The following is a 17,936-nucleotide window of genomic DNA, read 5'->3' as shown; positions in this document are numbered from 1 at the left end:
GCACGCACAACTTTCACATGCGGAGACGGGGTCACGTGCACGCGCTGCAGAACACGTTGTATAGTACAGTATAATGTAGTATAGTATGGTATGGTATAGTGCGATAAGTATGAATTAAACCCGCCCCGCCAGCGCCAAAAACCCCGATTACCCATCCCCGCGCTCCCGCGTCGTCAAGCCCGTAATCGTGCGACTCTTTACACTACATAGTCCACTACGCCGCCCAGAGAAGACGCCGCGCGCCGTGCAGTCCCGCTGCGCGAGTTCTTAATGCCGTCTACACGACTGTCTGAAGGACTTGCGTGGCGCCTCGACGGACTGCTGAGCGCCGGCGAGCGGGTTCGCCGCCTCGCCCAGGAAGCTCTGGCAGTAGTAGGGCTTGTAGAATGCGGAGAGGCGGGCGAGCGCCGCAGACTCCTGGGCGCTGTGTCTGTCGTTGCACACACTACTCGCACTACTCGCGCTGCTGCACTACCAGCATCACGCCGCGTGCGGGTACTCAGAGTCTGGGGAAGGCAGCCGCGGGGCGTGCGTCTATTGCTTGCTAAATACAGAAACCCTCAATCTGGCTACCTACCCGGCTCGTCGACGCGGATCTCAGGCGTGCGTGCGTTCCTTGCGGAGGCGGGCAGCAGGGGGAGCCCCGTGGTGGGGGCGTGGCCGGGGGAGGGAGGCGTGGCGTGGCCGGGGTGCTCAGACGCGGCCCGGGTGGATGCGTCGGCGTGCGAGACGCGCAGGGCGTCGGGCATGGAGATCGAGGGCGCGGGCGAGTAGGAGTGCGGGTTGAAGTCAGCGGAGCGGGGCGAGGTGGCGGTGTCGTTGTCGCTGTCGGGCCCGCCGAAGGTGGTGGGCTGGGTGCGGAAGCCGGGAGAGGGGGGGACGCTCAGTGACATGTCTACTGAGGCGTCGTAAGGGTTATGCCTTCCGCTGAGTTCAGCCTCGGACGGTCGCAGTTTCATGTGAGGAGGGGATTGCCTACGGTCTGGGAGCGTCTCCGAGTCACGGTTGCTGTTCTTCCCCAGCGACAGGCTGACTGTGCTTCCTCCGTTCGGGTGCGGCTTCAGCAGAGGCGAGTTGGGGTTGGCGACGAGCGTCGACGAGCTCATGTTGGGGTGCCCGACGATCGATCCAGCTCTCGAGGTTGGCCGCGACTGTGCAACGCCAGCGTAGAAGCCAGCCTCGATGGCACGGATACCGAAGAGGTCGCCCTCGTCCTTCTCGCGCTGGTTGAGCTCTACTGTGTCTTCCCTGGTAGCCGCAGTCTCCTCATCCTTCTTCACGAACGCGTTCAACCTAATCCCGTAAGCCCAAAATTACACAGTGCATGTGATTGAACTCACTTCCTGCGGTCAAAGAAAACCTTGATAAACCCAGCCAGCATCACCAGGGCCAGAAGAGACAAGAAGACGACACTACAGCTATCAGCATCCAGTTCAGTCGGTCCGAATCTCGTCTTACATGTACTTGTACGCCAACTGGAGGTCGCCAAACCAGTTCGACATTATGACTTATGGGTATAGTAAAGAAAGTTCGAAAGCACCGGCTGCGTTGACTCGTACTGAGCGTGATGATCACTTGGTGAAGTGGTTGTCGGGATCCTCGTCTGGTAATCAAACGTATAACAGGCGGTTCGAAAGCGGTAAAGCAATGATGATCTTGGCTGTAAGTAGTCGATGTAGTAAATCCAATGCGGAAAGGCAAGTTCTAATGAGAGGACGTGTGGTAACACACTGTAAAGAGTGACTGTGAGCGCGAATGTAACACCTGGGACCGAAGAATCCTAAGAGAAGTGCGAGGACCTGGAGTTAAAGGTGAGCTATTGCAAGCGCGTAGCCTCCTTCGCTGGCGCCATACGAACGGTCGGCACGTTCGATACGATCTAAAAGCGGTATGACAACCTGGCTCAGGATCCCTGTCTTAAAATGCGAAACGCGGAGCCAATGAAAAAGTCTTGCGCAGTGGGTGCCGCCCAAAAGAGGTGCCCTGTTCGCGTAGACTAGCTGCTATGGTCATGGCAGCGTTTTAAACTTGGGCTTCGGCCTGTCTAAGGAAGGCCAGCCTTGCACTCTTCGGCGGTGTTTCTGGCGGTGCAAGTGCGGATGTACAATGTCTCGTCCATGTGGTGACTGAGGTCGAGGCGGCTTTGTTGCTCTCCAAGACAGTGTCAGATACTGTCAACGTGGCTGCGACAAACCGATGAACTCTGAGACCTGCCATTCGAGGAAGCATGTTTGCGTGGCGAGCATCAGGCGTCTGGCAGACTCTGGTTGAGGCACGCGTGCGCGGTGATTCGTCGTCGTCCCGTCGTGCCCCTGAAGCTATGCGGGGACGATGCAGGAACAGGACTGGCGGCTATCGGCAGCCCAGTCTCGCGTGCTTGGCAGGGGAAAAGAAAGCCCACACTCGGATAAGTTGAGCATCAGAACGGTCAGTGCTGCATCTTTTTTCGTGGCCAGAGGACCCGGCACGGGGCCTCGAGTCCATGGCCACAGCTTCCGGTGTCAGTCCATACACCAATCCTGGTGCCTTTCGGTGTTTTTCCCTGCAGCGTGGCCTCGACAGGTTCATGCCGGCTACGAGCTGACATGCCGGATCAAAATAACCGCTTGCTTGCTGAGACAACATCCATGCAGTATAGCGATGTGTTCACAGCGCCACCTGCTCAAAGGGTCGTGACAGGCGCAGGAAGCACGTTATTGACTGTCGCACCAGAGTTCAAATGGCAGGCTCCCGTCAAAACGAAACAGCGACGTATCGTCTGACTCTGCATCCTGCGGGGGAGCGGACTCGCGTACAACGACTGGAGCGAGCCTCATTGGGCAAATGCAGTTTCCATCGAAGACGCGCACAGCATGGGCGTCCTCGTTGCTCGAGTCGCCGATGACGTTCTCCACCACAGCTATATCGTCGACTGTCGTTTTTGGCAAGTGTTCGCTTTCAGATCCCTGTCGATCGCCATTTGGCGGTGAACTCAAAAACAATCTGGAATTCGGACATAAATTAGAGTATGCGATGGCGCATTTCCGGTCGCGTAGAATATGGCCAGTCTGCTCGGCGGTGATGGTCTTCGGCCTCGTGTTGGCGCCGGTGGGTACCGAGGACCAAACGAGTCAAATCTCAACACCGTCATGCACGATCAGTGTCTGCCTGTGAAATTGCGATTGCAGTTTTCGTCGTATTGCTCCCCCTTAGTAGGCGCATCGCAGCCATGGCAGGCCGCCTGAACTTGCTATTGTGAGACTATCGATTCGGTACCAGCAAGCCGTCCGTTAAGTGGATAAAGGAGAGGATCGCCAACAGCTTCCGATCAGCCTTGCCGACGCCATTGCGGGTAAGACCTCGTTTCGCGGCGCAGTTCCTACCGCTTCTCCGCTCCCGTTGCCTTCGAGGGCTGGCTGAGACCAAACGGTCTTGCAGCAGGGGCTTCGTCTTATCAGATCATCACCAACAACACGTTCAAGATGTCGATGTAAAGGGTGAGCAACGTAGTTGTTTAAATGTGGACTGTAGGCACATGGATATGTAGGCATCATGGTGGGTTCACCGAATTGCTAGATCTCGGCCTTGGCGTTCGCGATGTTTGTCGTCATCGACTCAGTTGCGCCCATCACACAACGCAAGTCAAGTTCACTGCGTCCGATCACTCAACGACAGCAAAATCCATATAACATAACAAGAATCCCATAATCAGTTCCATCCGCACCCCAACCCCACCATGACCTCGACAACAAAACCCTCCTCCAACCCCTCCAAAGTCCTCAAAACAGAACCCCTCGTACGCCCCCAGCACCCCCGCACCACCCCCTCTAACACCCCCCAGGACCACAAAGACGCCAAATGGGCAACCCTAACCTCGTACCCCCCTCCCCCTCCCTTCTAACCCCCCCATTCTAACCCCCCCAGCATCACCTTCCTCGACCCCTCCGGCAACCAGCGCCGCTGGGAATCCGCGTCGCGCCTGACGCGCCCGGCAGGTAGCTCTATCGACGCTGTGGGCGTGGCAGCGATCCTGCACGACCCCGCAGCCGGGTCGCCGCGCATCGTGCTGCAGAAGCAGTGGCGCGCGCCGGCGGAGGCCGTGGTGATTGAGATTCCAGCGGGACTGATGGACGAGGGCGAGACGGCGGGGGAGTGCGCGGTGCGTGAGTTGCGCGAGGAGACGGGGTATGTGGGGCGGGTGATGGAGGGGGAGTTTGGGGTTAGTCCGGTGATGTTTAATGGTATGTGGGGTTCTGGTTTTGCAGCGGGTTTGTGGTGGTGGTGATGAGGGGGTGCGGTGCTGCTGTGCTGTGAAGTGCTGACGCGGTGTAGATCCCGGGTTCTGCAATACGAATCTCAAGATGGTGCAGGTCGAGGTCGATATGGCGCTCCCGGAGAACCAGGACCCGAAGCCGCAGCTCGAGCCCGGCGAGTTCATCGAGACGTTTACGGTGCCGCTGACGGATTTGTATGCGGAGTGTGTGCGGTTCGAGAAAGAGGGGTATGTGCTGGATGCGCGTGTGGGAACGCTGGCGCAGGGCGTCGAGTTTGCGAAGCGGTGGAAGTTGGCTTGAGCAAGGAGACAGAGCAAGAGGGTACCAACGAGTCTATTCCCCACGCAAATCAGACTCGCGGACAGCTCTGGTGCTGCGTCCGCATCGTTGTCCGATCTGCCTCGCACCGCAATATCTACATACCCAGGAGCCTGCTAACCGACTGCACCTTCCGTGGTAACAGGCACAAGCAACAGCGAAAGTTCATCTTGCTACCCCTCTCATCCTCCCTCTCCTCCACCACCCCCCGTCGCAGTAACAACAGGCACAACAAAAACCCTCCTCCACTCCTCTCCATCCCTCCCCCTACCTCCCCTCCAAACCGCCCTCCCCCACCACTCAACCCCACAACTAACAACCGCCACCGTTGCACCCCCAGTATCCGTAACCGCCCATGTCTGCATTTCTTTGCGGCGCCCCACGCCGTGCGCGGTGTACGGCCATGTTGGGGGTAGCTGGGACAGGAGAGAGGGGGGGATGGCGTAGGTTGTCGTTGGCGATGGTGTTGGGCCTACAGTTGATGGGGTTGACGGTGTAGGAGTTGGAGACAGCGGTGTAGGAGTTGGTGGGGAAGGAGTAGGAGTTGTTGTTGGCGTGGGCGTTGGGATAGGGGGTTGTGTTCGCAGAGGGGGGGTCGGGGTCTGCGTTGGCAGCGAAGAAGAAGAAGAAGAAGAAGAAGAAGAAGAAGAAGAAGAAGAAGAAGAAGAAGAAGAGGTAGGGGAGGTAGTATTAGGGGCCCCAGTGGGCGGCCAGACAGGGACCGTGAACGAGGGCACGCGGCGTGTTTGGGTTGGCTGGTAGTGCAGAGAATCAGTGAGCACGGATGTGTCGGTGGTGGTGGTGGTGGCGGTGGAGGAGATAGTGCTAGCCGGGGGCCAGGAAGGGAAGCTGAACGAGAGAGCGGTGATTGTGTTGCCGACAACGATGAAGTCCGGGGTTTGGGTGCTGGCGGCGAGCGCGAGGTCGGGGGTGACAGTGCCGCCGGTGTCAATAACAATGTTGGTGGCGAGGAAAAACGCTGGCGCGTTGAGGCGCGGGGGAATAGCGGATAGTGAGGCCTGGGTTGCGGAGGCGGAGAGAGCGAATGTAGGGAGGACGTGGGATGCGACGCGGAGGACCAACGTGCTTGCTGTGAGGAGGGCGTCAACACGCATTGCGTTCTGGACGCTGGGCTCACTTGTGCTATTGCGTGGAGTGGACACTAGACTGGCGTCTCGAGACAGAGATTAGGGCAAGCAGCTCGTTTGCCTGCAAACGCTTTGTTGTGATGTGCATACACTTCACATCAGCACTGGGAAGCACATTTCAGGTCATCATGCATTGCTATTCAAAACCCGAGTGCCCAACGCCGATGAGGTACGCAATCATGAGGGACGAGCCAGCCATGGGCTGCAGATGCTCCCCTGGTTTAAACACGCTCTAAGCACAGATATGATAGCGAAACGACCTCGAACACTTCAAGGGCCGCCGCGGAAACAATACATACACGACTGGCACCCTTAGCCATAACCTTCCATATCGCCCAACTTTCCTCTAGATGACAGCACCTACGCAGTCTTTGTCTGCTTCTTCGCAGTACCAATATGTGTGTTGTGTACCTTTGTTGCGAACTTGAGACTGGTGACCGTCTCTTGCAAATGGGCTTGCAGCGGGCTGACCATGACAAACATGAGGGTCTTCGAGTTGCCGCCAAGCGAGTATTGAAGGAGGTAAGTCAACTATACTCAGGTTAGCTGTTGATCCTATGTGAGATTCGGAGTACTTGCCTTCGAGTTTCTGTACGGGATGTGACCGCCCTCCTTTGCCGACCCAAGTGCATTGATGACATCCCCAAGACAACTCAAACTCTTGTTGATGTTCTGGGTCTCCTTGAGACGTGCGCCCTCCACCTTCGAGTGCTCAAGACGTTCCGAACCAGCGAGATCGACAAGGTTGAGCGTGCCCTCACTTCTTTCGCCAGTGATTTCGTTGGTACCAACAAGCTTAAGAATAAAGACCGAATGCGATCGAGAAGAACGCATGTTGGCCTTTGTAGCGGCTACGGTTCGGTTCTTGTCGGCTGTCTTCAGTAGTTCGGTGACGCGGTCTGGGCCATCGAGTTCGATGCTGACGGTGTTCTCAAGGTTCGTCTGTTTCTTCACAGGATCGTGTCGAACTTCAACCTTCTTCTTGTCGAGATCCTCAGAACGGCCGAGCAGGTCGTTGTACGTTTCATTGTAGACTTCGAGGAACGAGCCTTCGATCTTGTAGCGCCAGCCCTTCTCTTCCAGACGCTTGGCTTCTGCGTAAATCTGTGCTGTCGCGAGCGGAATCATACCGTCTGCTGAAGACATTGTGTATGTCTTGCCAGAACCAGTCTGACCGTAGCAGAAAATACACACATTGTATCCATCGAGTGCACTCTGCACCAGTTGGCTGATTTCATCGAAGACCTCGAGATTCTGCGACTTAGGACCGAAGACGCGATCGAACGAATACTGGTATGAGGCGGTGATGTCCTTGCCGGTTGCACTAATCTTCTCCGGTCCTTGGATAGCCACCTCCTTGCTGTCGGTATCGACATCAGGAAACGAGATCTTGGCTGGGTCTGTTTCAGATGCGTGCGCTGGTCGGACACGACACATGACTCTGATGTTGCCCTTCAGCTCCTGTACCTGGTTGAACAGCTTTCTTCGCAGCGTCTCTTCTTGACGCAGCTTCTCGTGCGCTTCCTCGGCGGCTTCAATTGCCTCCTGCATGCGCCTGTGGAGATCGTTGTAGGCCGATGACTGCGCCTGGCTGTCCGACTCGAGGAAGTTGATCTTCTCCTTCATAGCCGTATTTGCCGACTCAAGCGTGAGGTTCTTGGTCGTCGCGTCTGTCAATTGACCCGAGAGCGCGTTCTTCAGAGCGCGTTCTCGGTCCAGCTCCGACTTGACGTTAGTCAGATCTCCCTGAACGAGCTGCAACTCCCGTTGCTTAGCATCGGCCTCGATGTTTGCGGCCCGCAGCTTTGAGGCATATTCAGCCTCCACTTCCTGCTCCTTCTGCAGTTGTCGGTTTCGCTCGAATTCGGTCTCCTTTGATAATTTCGCATTGAGTTCGTCCAGTTGTTCCTTGTGCTCCTTTAGGAGCTTGTCGATCTGTGCCTCGAAGTTCTTGCGGATCTTCTCTTCTGCCGCGTCTTTTTCTGACTGCCATCGATGGGCGGCCTTGGAATGCTTGTTCTCCAAGTCCTCGATCTCGTTGCGGTGCTTGCGCCTTGTGTCGTCGGCTTCGAATGCAGCGTTTCGGTTTTTCATCTCCATTTCCATCTCCATCGTCTTCATGCAGCTTTTGGCGTCTTTCAAGTCCGTCTCCAGGTCTCTGTTGACAGTCTCCAGGCGGGCGCGGATGGCTTCGAGTTCCGTAACTACAACATTGAAGATTAGCTTCCCATCACGAAAAATCCAGAATTGGCCGATGCGGTTATGCAGTGAAAGAGCTGCTACAAAGAACACTCACCTCGACTCTGGAGCTGCTGAATGCTCTCTTTTTGATCTGTCGCCTTCTGCATGTCCGTCTCCATCTTCTCCTTGAACGCAGTGAACTGCTGCTCCATGGCTTCCATTCGATCGTCGTAGAAATCTGGACATTGGTCGTTAGTAAATCTGTTAAGAAAGCGCCTGCGCGAAGTTCGAGGTGTAGAAGCAGGCCGAGTGGGGCTCGGCAGCGGAGGCTGGCGCGTAGGTGTTGCATGAGGGAGTCGCGAAAGCAGTGGCGGCTTGAGGAAGGGTTTCTCGCCCTCACCAGAACAGGATATACCACGTCCGAGGCCAACAATGTGATCGTCTGCGTCTGAAGCGCGCAGATTGAACGCTTTCAGACTCCTGCAGATATCCTCACAGTCGGCATCGGTAGGTTCCTCCTGTACTGGTGTGATCGGGCGAAACGCGGGGGATGATATCGATCGTACATGGGACAAAGGACGCGATTGCTGTGCTGGTATGTTGACGGAGTGTGGGCGGTACTGGTGAGCTGAGCGCGATTTCCTGGGAGCTTTAAAGCTCTCGCCAGGGTTTGTAGATATAAGAAATGGTTGCACACCTCTCTCTTCTTCTTCATCTTCCTCCTCGTCGCGGCGATACAGCGATGTCGCCGGGCGCGCAGTCGAATGATGAGACTTGCTGCGCACATGTGTACCGGTGTACTGGCCGTAGGCCGATCGAGGTCTTGGTGGTTTGGCACCGGGGCCCATGCTCGCGCTGAACCCGGTAGTTGTTGCGCTTCGTGAAGCGGGTCTGGTGCCGGCGCGGGACATGGACGTGGACGTGGACGCTGAGAAGCCGCGCTCTTTCCTTGTCACAGCGCTCTTAACACTGGTCGACAGCGGTCGCGCGCTCGGGGGTGCGGTGGGTTTGCGATTGACGACATCCCCGGCCCTGTCGGCCAGCGTTCGTCGGACTTTCGTCGCCGGCTCGGGTACTGAGTATGTCAGTGGCCTGTCCGGCTCACAGTACATGGGCAGGACCGATTTACAGCTCGATGGCTTGTGCTTGTGGCTCATCGGCGGGGGTATGCCACTGCGCGCGTTCATGCTGCCGTTCTGGAGCTCCCCCAGAGGCCGTGGCGGCGATGAGATCTGAGGAAGGCGCGAGGCAGGCTTAGGGAGCGCCGAAGCCTTTCTGACGTCCTGCGTGCAAAGAGTCAACTCAGCCATTCGGGCGCATAGAAGATTGTTCGATGGCACAACGTACCAAGTCTTCCATTGTGAGTCTAAATCTTCTTATACCGTTAGTGCTAAGAGAGCGAGCAATGCGACCTGAGCATGCTACGTCACAGCCAAAAACACGAGCGCGTGGAAGAAGATGGTGTTGTTGCGGCGTACTCGGGTCGGCGAGACTGAACGCCAAGAGAACAGTAAACAACACGAACAACACAACCCCTGTCATAAACAACCGAACCTTTAGCGCCGTATCAACGCTGTACGGACCGCTGTCAAGATACTGCATCTATGTCCGACCAGTCACCTCCCTAACACTTTTGTAGGATCTAACCGTCCTTATCGCAGCCAATGAGCTGCATAACAACTCTGTTCAGGCGCATGCATACCAATAAGAAAGACTTCCAATGATATTGCTATTCCCCAAGTGGCCGGTCGGACGGGCGAGGACCGTAAGGTGTTAAGACATTGCTCGTTCCTGGTAAGCACCGTAGTAGGTAAAGATGACTCGCACCGTACAACCTGACCGAACAGAAACGTTCTCAAACATTTTTTCTGTCAGCAGCGTGTGTTGCAACTTTGCCGGACAGCAACGTTATAAGACATTCTACTACTGGTCAGCAACGTGTGTTGTAACCACTCGCAACCAGTGACACTACTAGAGAACAAAGTTCTCAGACATTCCCTCACACTAGTTGACAACATCTTTCGTGACCTTTCTCAACAGTAACGCCTTGAGACATCCTCTGCTAGCTGACCACGTGAACACTCGCGCCGCACAACCTTTCTGATCAGTGACGTTCTAAGACATGCTCTGCAGCTGACTGGTTACGTGTGTATCATAAGCCTTCCAGACGGTAACGTCCTAAGACATAGTCTGCTGCTGGTCAGAACTGTAGGCCGCGAACATGAGCACTCGCACCGCACACGTTTGCTGATCAGCCACGCCTTCAGCCATTCTCTGCTGCTAGTCGACAACATGTTCGTGACCTTTCCGATCAGTATTGTCCTAAGAAAACCCCTGTACGCGCACCACATCACGAAGCAACACACCCTCACAACAACAGCCGAGACGCAACATCCCAAAACCACACGATGAATAAATATCTCAGTGCTCGCAGCCCATGCTAGTAGTTCTACCGTCCCAACGCCTCGCTGTGCATATGCAGATGCCCGCTCCCGCGCCGTGCAAATACAGAATCATCAGGAAATCCACCGCGAGGTCTACGATGCGGGCAACGTGGTTGGCGACTTTGCGCCGCACGCCTAGGGGCCCGCTTGATAGTGCGCGGTGTGAGCGCTTGAGCGCCATCTCTTCGGTGAGCTCGTGCAGGAGAGCGCGGGTCTCGAGGATTCGGTCGTGGGTGTACTACACTTGTTTCACGTATGCTGCGAGTGTGTTAGTGGGCGGTGCCGACGACGTGGGTTGTTCGGGGACTTACTAGCGTCGATCTGCTTGATTTGCGGCAGGGCTAGGCGCACCTTGTTGCGGTACAGCGCGGGTTGTGCTCTCTGGAGTGGGTTGCCCTCGAAGTACACTGTCTCAAGCTCCTCCTTGTCTTTGAGTTCTTTCTCGACCTCGGCGAAGCTGCTGAGCTTGCAGTTAGAAGCCCAGAATTCTGTCAGATGTGCGAGAGTCTTCAGGCCTGAGAGGTGCTCGATGGGGTTCGAGCTGATGTCGATGACCTGTAAATTTGTGTTGTGCTCGAGGCCCTCCAACGAAGTCAACAGGTTGTGCGAGATGTGTAGTTCTTCAAGGTTGACAAGTTTGTCCAGCCCAGATATCGTACGTAGACGATTCGACTGGATAGACAGGATCTTGAGGTTCGTGAGGGTATCGAGGCCTTTGATCTCTGTGATCTTGTTCTTGCCCAGCCACAGCTCTTCCAGTCCTGTGAGTGTTTCCAGATTCTGAATCTCGCGTATCCTGTTCGCGCCCAGTTCGATTTGTCGCAGGTTGGTCAAGCCGTCTAGATTCTCGATAGTACTGATCTTGTTCTGCACAAAATAAAGGTCCTTAAGCTTCTTCAGATGGTCGACGCGCTTGATGTGCTTGATCTTGTTGAAGGAGAGATCGAGCGAGGTGAGTTCGGTGAAGGCATCGAAGCCTTTGACGTGCGAGATGAGGTTGTCGTAGAGATCGATTTCAGTCATCGTGGCTGCAGCATCGGTCGGTATCTCGATCGTCTGTATACGATTCTGCCGGAGGCAAAGACGCTACATCTATCAGTATAGGCAAGCTGACCTCAGAGTGTCTGCGCACCTTCATTTGCTTGAACCGCTCCAACCTCAGTTTCGACATGTCGCCGATCTTACAGTGCACCAGTTCGATCTCGTCTTCATCGTCCGGAACGTCGTCTAGGAGGTCTTCGTCTGCCTGGATCTCATCGGGCGGCGGCCCTTCGTCCTCTGATTCTTCCGCATCGCTCTGCACTTCTGCGTTGGGGTCTGCCGGATATTTCACGACGACTTGCTTTTCCACTCTCAACTTTCCATCCCATCCCTTACTATCTCGTGGTTTGTCATGCTCATCTTTGTCCTCATGCGTGGGAGCAGCGGTGGTTGGCGTGGCGGGGTCATTCTCGGCGTGCGGGGCAGCATTTGGCTCAGCCATGGCGAAGAATATGTGAAACGAGCGAACACACAAGAGTGAGTGTAGAAGCTGGTTGCGGAGTACTATGACGAAGTGAGAACAATGGAGGTTAGCAAATGCAGAAGTTACGTAGAAAGCTTAGCTGCAGCTAGGAAGAGCAAGGGTCTCCAGCCTTGTGGGGTGAGACGACAGCCTCCACCACGAGTGGCGGTTACGTAGGCAAACAATGCTATGGTGCTGATCAAGCATTACGGCAAACACCAGCCTCTTACTAACGGGAGCAGAGTAACGAGAGTTTTACGTTTCCAGGTACAGGGTCGTACGTCGGGCTGATGCAGACAAATCAGAGCTCAGGACTGGCGTGCTGCCCTCGTAGATTGGCCAAACTCTGAACAAGCACCTGCGAGCTAACATGATCTGCTGTGATCGGTCCATGCACCTCGCACCCACAGATCTGTGAGACTCATGGCCAAGTGCAATGGTAAAGTCAAATTCGATCTAGTACCCGTGCTGTGCTGGATGTCTGACCAGACTCTCCCAACCTGACATCTCTCCTATCAGCTCGGGTTCCATCTGACGGTCTTCCAGAAGGTAGCACAGAGGTCCATAATTGCTTCTGGCTGGAACCTGTGTCAGGCGGAACGGATACCGTTTTTGTGAAGCACTGGACGTTTATCTGCGTTGATTGCCCGTCTTTGCTTCTTCCCGCAGCGCTTTTGAACAGCCGAAGGCACAACATCACGGAACGGCCCAGCGCCCCGCAGTCTGTGGCGGTCGCAGGCCTTGGATTGGGGTGACCCTCAGGCTACCGCAGACCTTGTGATGATGCGACCAGGAATGGGTTGTTTGTAGATCGGCACGGGATGATCTCGACGTGCGACGGGCCGTTAGGGTGCTGCACTGCACTTGGTTCGCCACAGCGTGGAACGCAAGACACGGCATGTGACAGTGCACCAGACAAAAGTACATGCCTGGGAACGCAGCTGGTCAGCGCAAGCTTCGATGGACTCTTTCACGCTGCAAGGTCCGCTTCGCAGCTGACAGGATCATGGATTATTGCGGGCGCAGGATGCAGCGGCTGGTGCTTCTGGTCTTACGGCTGAGGCGGGCGTCGATAGGCTGCAGCGGTAAGCCTCCCTGTGCGACGGCGCTTAGCAGTGAGCTTAGCTCGGCCAGACGGCCGGGTGAAAGACCAGAGGCCACAAAGGCTCGTATGCAGGGCGCGAGTTTATTGAGCGAGGGCCAGCGCTCGGCGGCCATGAGGCTCTTGAGCAGCCATCACGGCCGCGCGAGGAGGCCCTGGGCAGCGTGCGTCGGCGCATTCCCAGGCCACGGCGGGTTCCTGTGCGGTGCGCAGGACGAGGGACGGCTGGCAACGCATCAACGAATCATCGCACCAGCAGCGCACCCACAGATGGAGTGCAGATGGGAGCGAGTTAGGGCCTGGGCCGCTCAGCAGCGGCCGCCCGGCTAGCACCCAATAGTGCTAGAGAGCAGCAGCATGCACTCTCCATAAAGAGGCCCCTGTCGCAGACGGCGTTCGCACGAGAGACAGACGCTGCCAGCAAGCCCGCCGTGCGTCACGCCTCTGCCTGCCTCGCTGTCTCGCATTCCACGACGGCCTCCGCAGCGCACCCGCACACGCAGCCGCATCGCAGCCGCAGCGCAGCTCGAGGACGCATCCCGTGCAGCAATTCGTTGGGTGGAGTATTGGCGCTTGATGACGGTGAAAGACGGCGTCTCATTTCCGCCCGCGTTAGCGAACCAGCCTCATCCCCAGCACCGATCCTGACCTCGTAGCTCCCTACGCCGCCTCTCTCGTTCCCTCGCGCGCCCCCTCGACGACCTCCCCCATCGCGACGCCGCGTCCGCTCATTCCATCTCGTGCGCCTTCCGACAGCTGTGCTGTGCCTGCCCTGCCATCCAATTGCCCGATTGGGAGTCCGCCGGAGCTTGGTCAACGGCTCGACGACAGCTCTGCCACGAGGTCACCGCCAGGTCACCGCCCCACGCGACACCGCTGCATCGCCGCCGCCGCCGTCCATCTCGACACCTCGCCGCCGACTCGCTGCCGTCTGAGCACCGTCGCGCGCCATGAGCTCCGACCCGCACACCGGCGCATCGTCGCTCGGCGCCGCCCAGCCCAACAGTGACGGTACGCAGACGCAGCCCGCGCCGCCCGCCGCGCCGCCCGCCGGCCCATTGCTGACCATGCCAGGCTCGCACACCATCGTCCCGTCGACGTCGTCCACCGCCGAGGGCAAGCAGCCCCGTCTGGACGTCCCCTCCGACGCACACGCACCCTCGGGCACCGGGCTGAGCGGCGTCACTGCCGCCGACGCCGAGAGCGTCGGGAAGGGCTCGAAGCACTCGAAGCGCAGCTTCATGGGCAAGCGCCGCGCCGGCAGCACCGCCAGCAGCAAGCGCTCCGGCCAGCCCACCAACCACCCCGACAAGACGGCCCAGGCCCCGCCGCTGCCCGCCACGCCCGCCGCCCACCGTGAGGGCTCGACAAGAAGCAAGGCCAGGAAGACCGGCGGGCTGCTCTCCTGCCTGCCCTGCTTTGCGCCGAAGGACATCCGCGACGAGGGTACACCCCTGGAGAACGTCAAGCGGGCCGAAAAGATCCCGGAGGGCCGCACCTCACAGTCCACTCCCGTCAAGAAGCAGTACCCGGTTGCCGTAGCTGAGTCCAGCGCCGCCGAATCCAAGGACCCCGTCGACGAAAAGGCCCCCGCCGAGACGTTCAGCCCTGGTGCCGTCGAAAAATCCAGGTCTGGCGGCGACGGCACCGTCGAGCCCGTGCGCCCGTCCCATGACAGCCCCCCTCAGATTGTGACGAGAAGCTCGTCTAAGCGACAGCAAGCCTCGGACCCCGTCCATGCCCCGGCCGTCGTCCAGCCTGGCCTCCTGCAGACTGACCACCCTGCGATCAACGTACAGACCCCGACTCCTGGCACTACGCCCGTTGTGGGCAGGCCCTCGGAAGACCAGCAGCGGATCATCGAGGACCAGACTGCGGAGCAGAAAGCGCTGGATGCCGACATCGAGATGAAAGACGTCCCTTTGTCGAGTAACGATGTGCACCACGAGGGCGAGGACCCGATCGCGGCCGCTGCCGCCGAGGCCAAGGTTGATCTTCCTCCCCCGCCGCCGCTTGAGCAGAGGCAGGACGCTATCCAGAAGCAGACTTCGGAGATGTCTGAGGCCTCGGAGCCGCAGAAGTACCTCCTCGGTCCCATCGAGCCCAGGTTCACAGGCAAGAAGTGCTTAGTTCTTGACCTCGACGAGACTCTGGTCCACAGCAGCTTTAAGGTATGTGGTTGTCGAGATCGTTCTGGCCCCACGCTAATACTGCATAGATACTGCATCAGGCCGACTTCACCATCCCGGTTGAGATCGAGGGTCAGTACCACAACGTGTACGTTATCAAGCGTCCAGGTGTCGATCAATTTATGAAGAGGGTCGGCGAGCTGTACGAGGTTGTGGTCTTCACTGCGTCCGTCTCAAAGGTACGTTTTGGCATCTCACCTCGCACGCAAAAGCTAACAAGCACAGTACGGTGACCCGCTCCTCGATCAGCTCGACATTCACGGCGTCGTACATCACAGACTATTCCGCGAAAGCTGCTACAATCACCAAGGCAACTATGTCAAGGTATGCCGTCCGTCACGCCCTCTCTGACCGTACTAATATCTCCTAGGATCTCTCGCAAATCGGTCGCGACCTGAAGGACACTATCATTATCGACAACTCGCCCACATCGTACATTTTCCACCCGCAACACGCCGTCCCGATCAGCAGCTGGTTCTCTGACGCCCACGATAACGAACTCCTCGACCTGATACCCGTACTCGAAGACCTTGCTGGCAGCCAAGTCAGCGACGTCAGTTTGGTGCTCGATGTTGCTTTGTAGGCGGAGACGAGAAATACCCCTTGCGCATACCCTGTTTTATCGCCTGACATAATCTTTCCGGAGTCTTCGATTCGGAGCTTGTACTTTGTAATCAGTCTTGTAATCTGCACGAGACATGCAAAGTGGACAGCCTTGGGATGGGCAGTCAATCGCCTTGCCTACGCTGCATCGCTACGCTTGTCCGGCGCGGTTCAAATACCCCTTCTACGCAAAAATCTGGAGCAGGCATCGGTGTTGGAAGGATTCGAAGCTTGGGAAAAGAAACACTAATACTGGTTTATTCATACATACCCCTCCCCCGATGTACACTCCTCGAGCGTCACTGTCGAATACCATTTCCTTTGTACCTACCGTTTTCCTTGACCTAGTATAGCATTTCGGCGGGCTGCATCAATGCATTTCCTTTTACTCTGTTGAACATGGGTGAACCAGGATGTAGAGCAGCTTCAAGAGTGAATTCATTTTGTAGAAGCACACAGTGTCGAGTGAAGCCTGAGGTCATGACGTTTGAAGCACATAATTCCGAAGTCTTGGCGTTCACATGCCTGCCTGACTCGCATTGGCCAGCCACTCGTCTGTGATATCCGCGTCAAGCCAGCCAAACTTACCCACACGACCAACTATTCCCCTTGCCACGCTGCAGCTTGCAGAAATAGGCAATTGAAGATTACAAGCTTCCGTAGCGTTATAAGCTTGCTGCCTCCGCTACCCGTAGCACATTCCTCAGCAAACTCATGGAATCGTAACATCGCACCAAGATGGAAAAATACAGCCAGTTCCGCGACAAAGGTGCGCATCTAGTAGTGCTGTGTGATATGTGCTCGAGCTGATGATGAGCTGCAGGTACGGCGATAGCGCCTTTCCTCCCTGTGCCTCCCCCGCCCGTCAGCATCGTCTGGACGCCAATATACGCCTTTCTGTTCCTCTGCCGCATACCGTTTGTAGTTGGGCTCTCGATTCTCCACTTTGGCATCGTTGAGTGGCTGCCTCTCGGCGGGAGAGTAAAGTATGCGGTGCTCTGGGCGCTGCTGGGCGTGACTGGAGTGTGGTGGGTCGACTTCCAGGTCGACGGCGTGAAGCGTGGGTGCGTATTGAGTCTTGCAAACAGACGCTTCAACATGTACTAACACCATACAGAAAGCTCTCCACGTCGAAAGAGCACCTCCCCCAGGCCGGCACAATCATCGCGTCCTCGTTCACCTCCCCGCTCGACCCCCTCTACCTCGCCGGCATCTTCCAGCCCATCTTCACCCGCTCATACCCCAACACCCGCAAAGTCGAGCCCATAACGCTCCTGCGCGCCATCCTCCTCGCCTTCGCGCCCCCCGCCATCCTCCCCGAAGACCCCACCAAGCTCGTCACCCTCGCCTCCCTCGTCGCCGCAAACCCCAAGAGCATCATCTGCGTCTTCCCCGAATGCACCACCACCAACGGCCGCGGCATCCTCCCGCTCAGCCCCAGCCTCCTGGGCGCCACCCCCGACACCAAAATCTACCCCGTCAATCTGCGCTACTCGCCCCAGGACGTCACCACCCCCGTCAGCGGCGCCGTCCTGCGCTGGCTCTACCGCCTCCTCTCCAAGCCCTCGCACCAGATGCGCGTCCGCATCGCCATGCGCGTCTTCAACAGCGCCGCCATCGACGCGCCCGGCCGCCCCGAGAGGGCCGTGGCCTCCGGCTACGACGCTAACATTTTCGACACGCCGGCGCTGCGCAACGGGAACGCCAATGGGATCGCCGCGCTCGAGGCCGAGACGGGGATGCACGTTGCGCCGGGCGCGGACGGCGAGGTCAGCGCAGCGGAGCAGCGGGTGCTGGACCGCGTGGCGGAGGACTTGGCGCGGCTGGGGCGCGTGAAGCGCGTTGGGCTGGATGTCGGGGACAAGATTGAGTTTCTGAAGGTGTGGTTGAAGCGCAGGCGGTAGGCGGGGGATGATGTGCAGTTTGAGTGTGCTGCTCGGTAGGAGGTTACCGTAGTCGTGTTGAAGCAGTGCTTTTCTCGCTGCTACAAATACTAAAACTGAAATCGAGACTGAAATCGAGATCGAGACCGAGCCTGAGACTGAGACTGCAACTGATATCCCACGCCCCGCTGTGTTCTTCACTCTTCACTCTGCATCCACCCCCTTCTCTCTGCTCCACACGCCTCTAATCCTAACCTCCCATCTTCCACACACCGTGTTTTCTCTGCCCCCCTCCCCCTTTCAAACTCTTA

The 17,936-nt window shown here is 57.3% G+C and overlaps 7 protein-coding genes across 7 annotated transcripts; 3 read left to right on the top strand and 4 right to left on the bottom strand.

Moving 5' to 3' along the window:
• Nucleotides 1-558: 558 nt before the first annotated feature.
• Nucleotides 559-1,762, bottom strand: C7974DRAFT_209113 (uncharacterized protein). The gene is made up of 3 exons (XM_046136926.1): nt 1,459-1,762; nt 1,341-1,412; nt 559-1,293 (listed from the first exon to the last, which is right to left on the bottom strand). Exons 1-3 carry the CDS (start codon nt 1,500-1,502, stop codon nt 570-572), a joined length of 840 nt encoding a protein of 279 aa, XP_045996656.1. The 5' UTR covers nt 1,503-1,762; the 3' UTR covers nt 559-569.
• A 1,841-nt stretch (nt 1,763-3,603) lies between these two features.
• C7974DRAFT_338205 (NUDIX hydrolase domain-like protein) lies at nt 3,604-4,866 on the top strand. Its single transcript, XM_046139227.1, has 4 exons — nt 3,604-3,775; nt 3,821-3,855; nt 3,904-4,220; nt 4,312-4,866. The coding sequence occupies exons 1-4, from the start codon at nt 3,716-3,718 to the stop codon at nt 4,551-4,553; spliced, it is 654 nt and encodes a 217-aa protein (XP_045996655.1). The 5' UTR covers nt 3,604-3,715; the 3' UTR covers nt 4,554-4,866.
• Nucleotides 4,754-5,686, bottom strand: C7974DRAFT_414351 (uncharacterized protein; the record flags this gene model as incomplete). Its single annotated transcript, XM_046143796.1, has 1 exon — nt 4,754-5,686. The coding sequence occupies one exon, from the start codon at nt 5,684-5,686 to the stop codon at nt 4,754-4,756; it is 933 nt and encodes a 310-aa protein (XP_045996654.1).
• Nucleotides 5,687-5,840: 154 nt separating this feature from the next.
• Nucleotides 5,841-9,210, bottom strand: C7974DRAFT_464207 (P-loop containing nucleoside triphosphate hydrolase protein; the record flags this gene model as incomplete). The annotated part of the gene is made up of 4 exons (XM_046146259.1): nt 5,841-6,250; nt 6,299-7,923; nt 8,016-8,975; nt 9,006-9,210. 4 exons carry the CDS (start codon nt 9,208-9,210, stop codon nt 6,080-6,082), a joined length of 2,961 nt encoding a protein of 986 aa, XP_045996653.1. The 3' UTR covers nt 5,841-6,079.
• Nucleotides 9,211-10,416: 1,206 nt separating this feature from the next.
• On the bottom strand, nt 10,417-12,107 carry C7974DRAFT_209056 (uncharacterized protein). The gene is made up of 3 exons (XM_046136925.1): nt 11,477-12,107; nt 10,656-11,430; nt 10,417-10,602 (listed from the first exon to the last, which is right to left on the bottom strand). Exons 1-3 carry the CDS (start codon nt 11,825-11,827, stop codon nt 10,583-10,585), a joined length of 1,146 nt encoding a protein of 381 aa, XP_045996652.1. The 5' UTR covers nt 11,828-12,107; the 3' UTR covers nt 10,417-10,582.
• Nucleotides 12,108-13,736: 1,629 nt separating this feature from the next.
• Nucleotides 13,737-15,904, top strand: C7974DRAFT_209030 (HAD-like domain-containing protein). The gene is made up of 5 exons (XM_046136924.1): nt 13,737-13,961; nt 14,025-15,121; nt 15,169-15,318; nt 15,365-15,463; nt 15,510-15,904. The coding sequence occupies exons 1-5, from the start codon at nt 13,901-13,903 to the stop codon at nt 15,720-15,722; spliced, it is 1,620 nt and encodes a 539-aa protein (XP_045996651.1). The 5' UTR covers nt 13,737-13,900; the 3' UTR covers nt 15,723-15,904.
• Nucleotides 15,905-16,315: 411 nt separating this feature from the next.
• Nucleotides 16,316-17,889, top strand: C7974DRAFT_208970 (uncharacterized protein). Its single transcript, XM_046136923.1, has 3 exons — nt 16,316-16,511; nt 16,566-16,806; nt 16,860-17,889. The coding sequence occupies exons 1-3, from the start codon at nt 16,481-16,483 to the stop codon at nt 17,644-17,646; spliced, it is 1,059 nt and encodes a 352-aa protein (XP_045996650.1). The 5' UTR covers nt 16,316-16,480; the 3' UTR covers nt 17,647-17,889.
• Nucleotides 17,890-17,936: the final 47 nt, after the last annotated feature.

The sequence above is a fragment of the Boeremia exigua genome (genome assembly GCF_020726555.1).
Source record: "Boeremia exigua strain MPI-SDFR-AT-0100 chromosome Unknown C7974scaffold_7, whole genome shotgun sequence".
NCBI classification, from domain to species: Eukaryota; Fungi; Ascomycota; class Dothideomycetes; order Pleosporales; family Didymellaceae; genus Boeremia; species Boeremia exigua.
The sequence above is the reverse complement of the archived record's forward strand: the minus strand, read 5'-3'. Positions and strand labels throughout refer to the sequence as shown.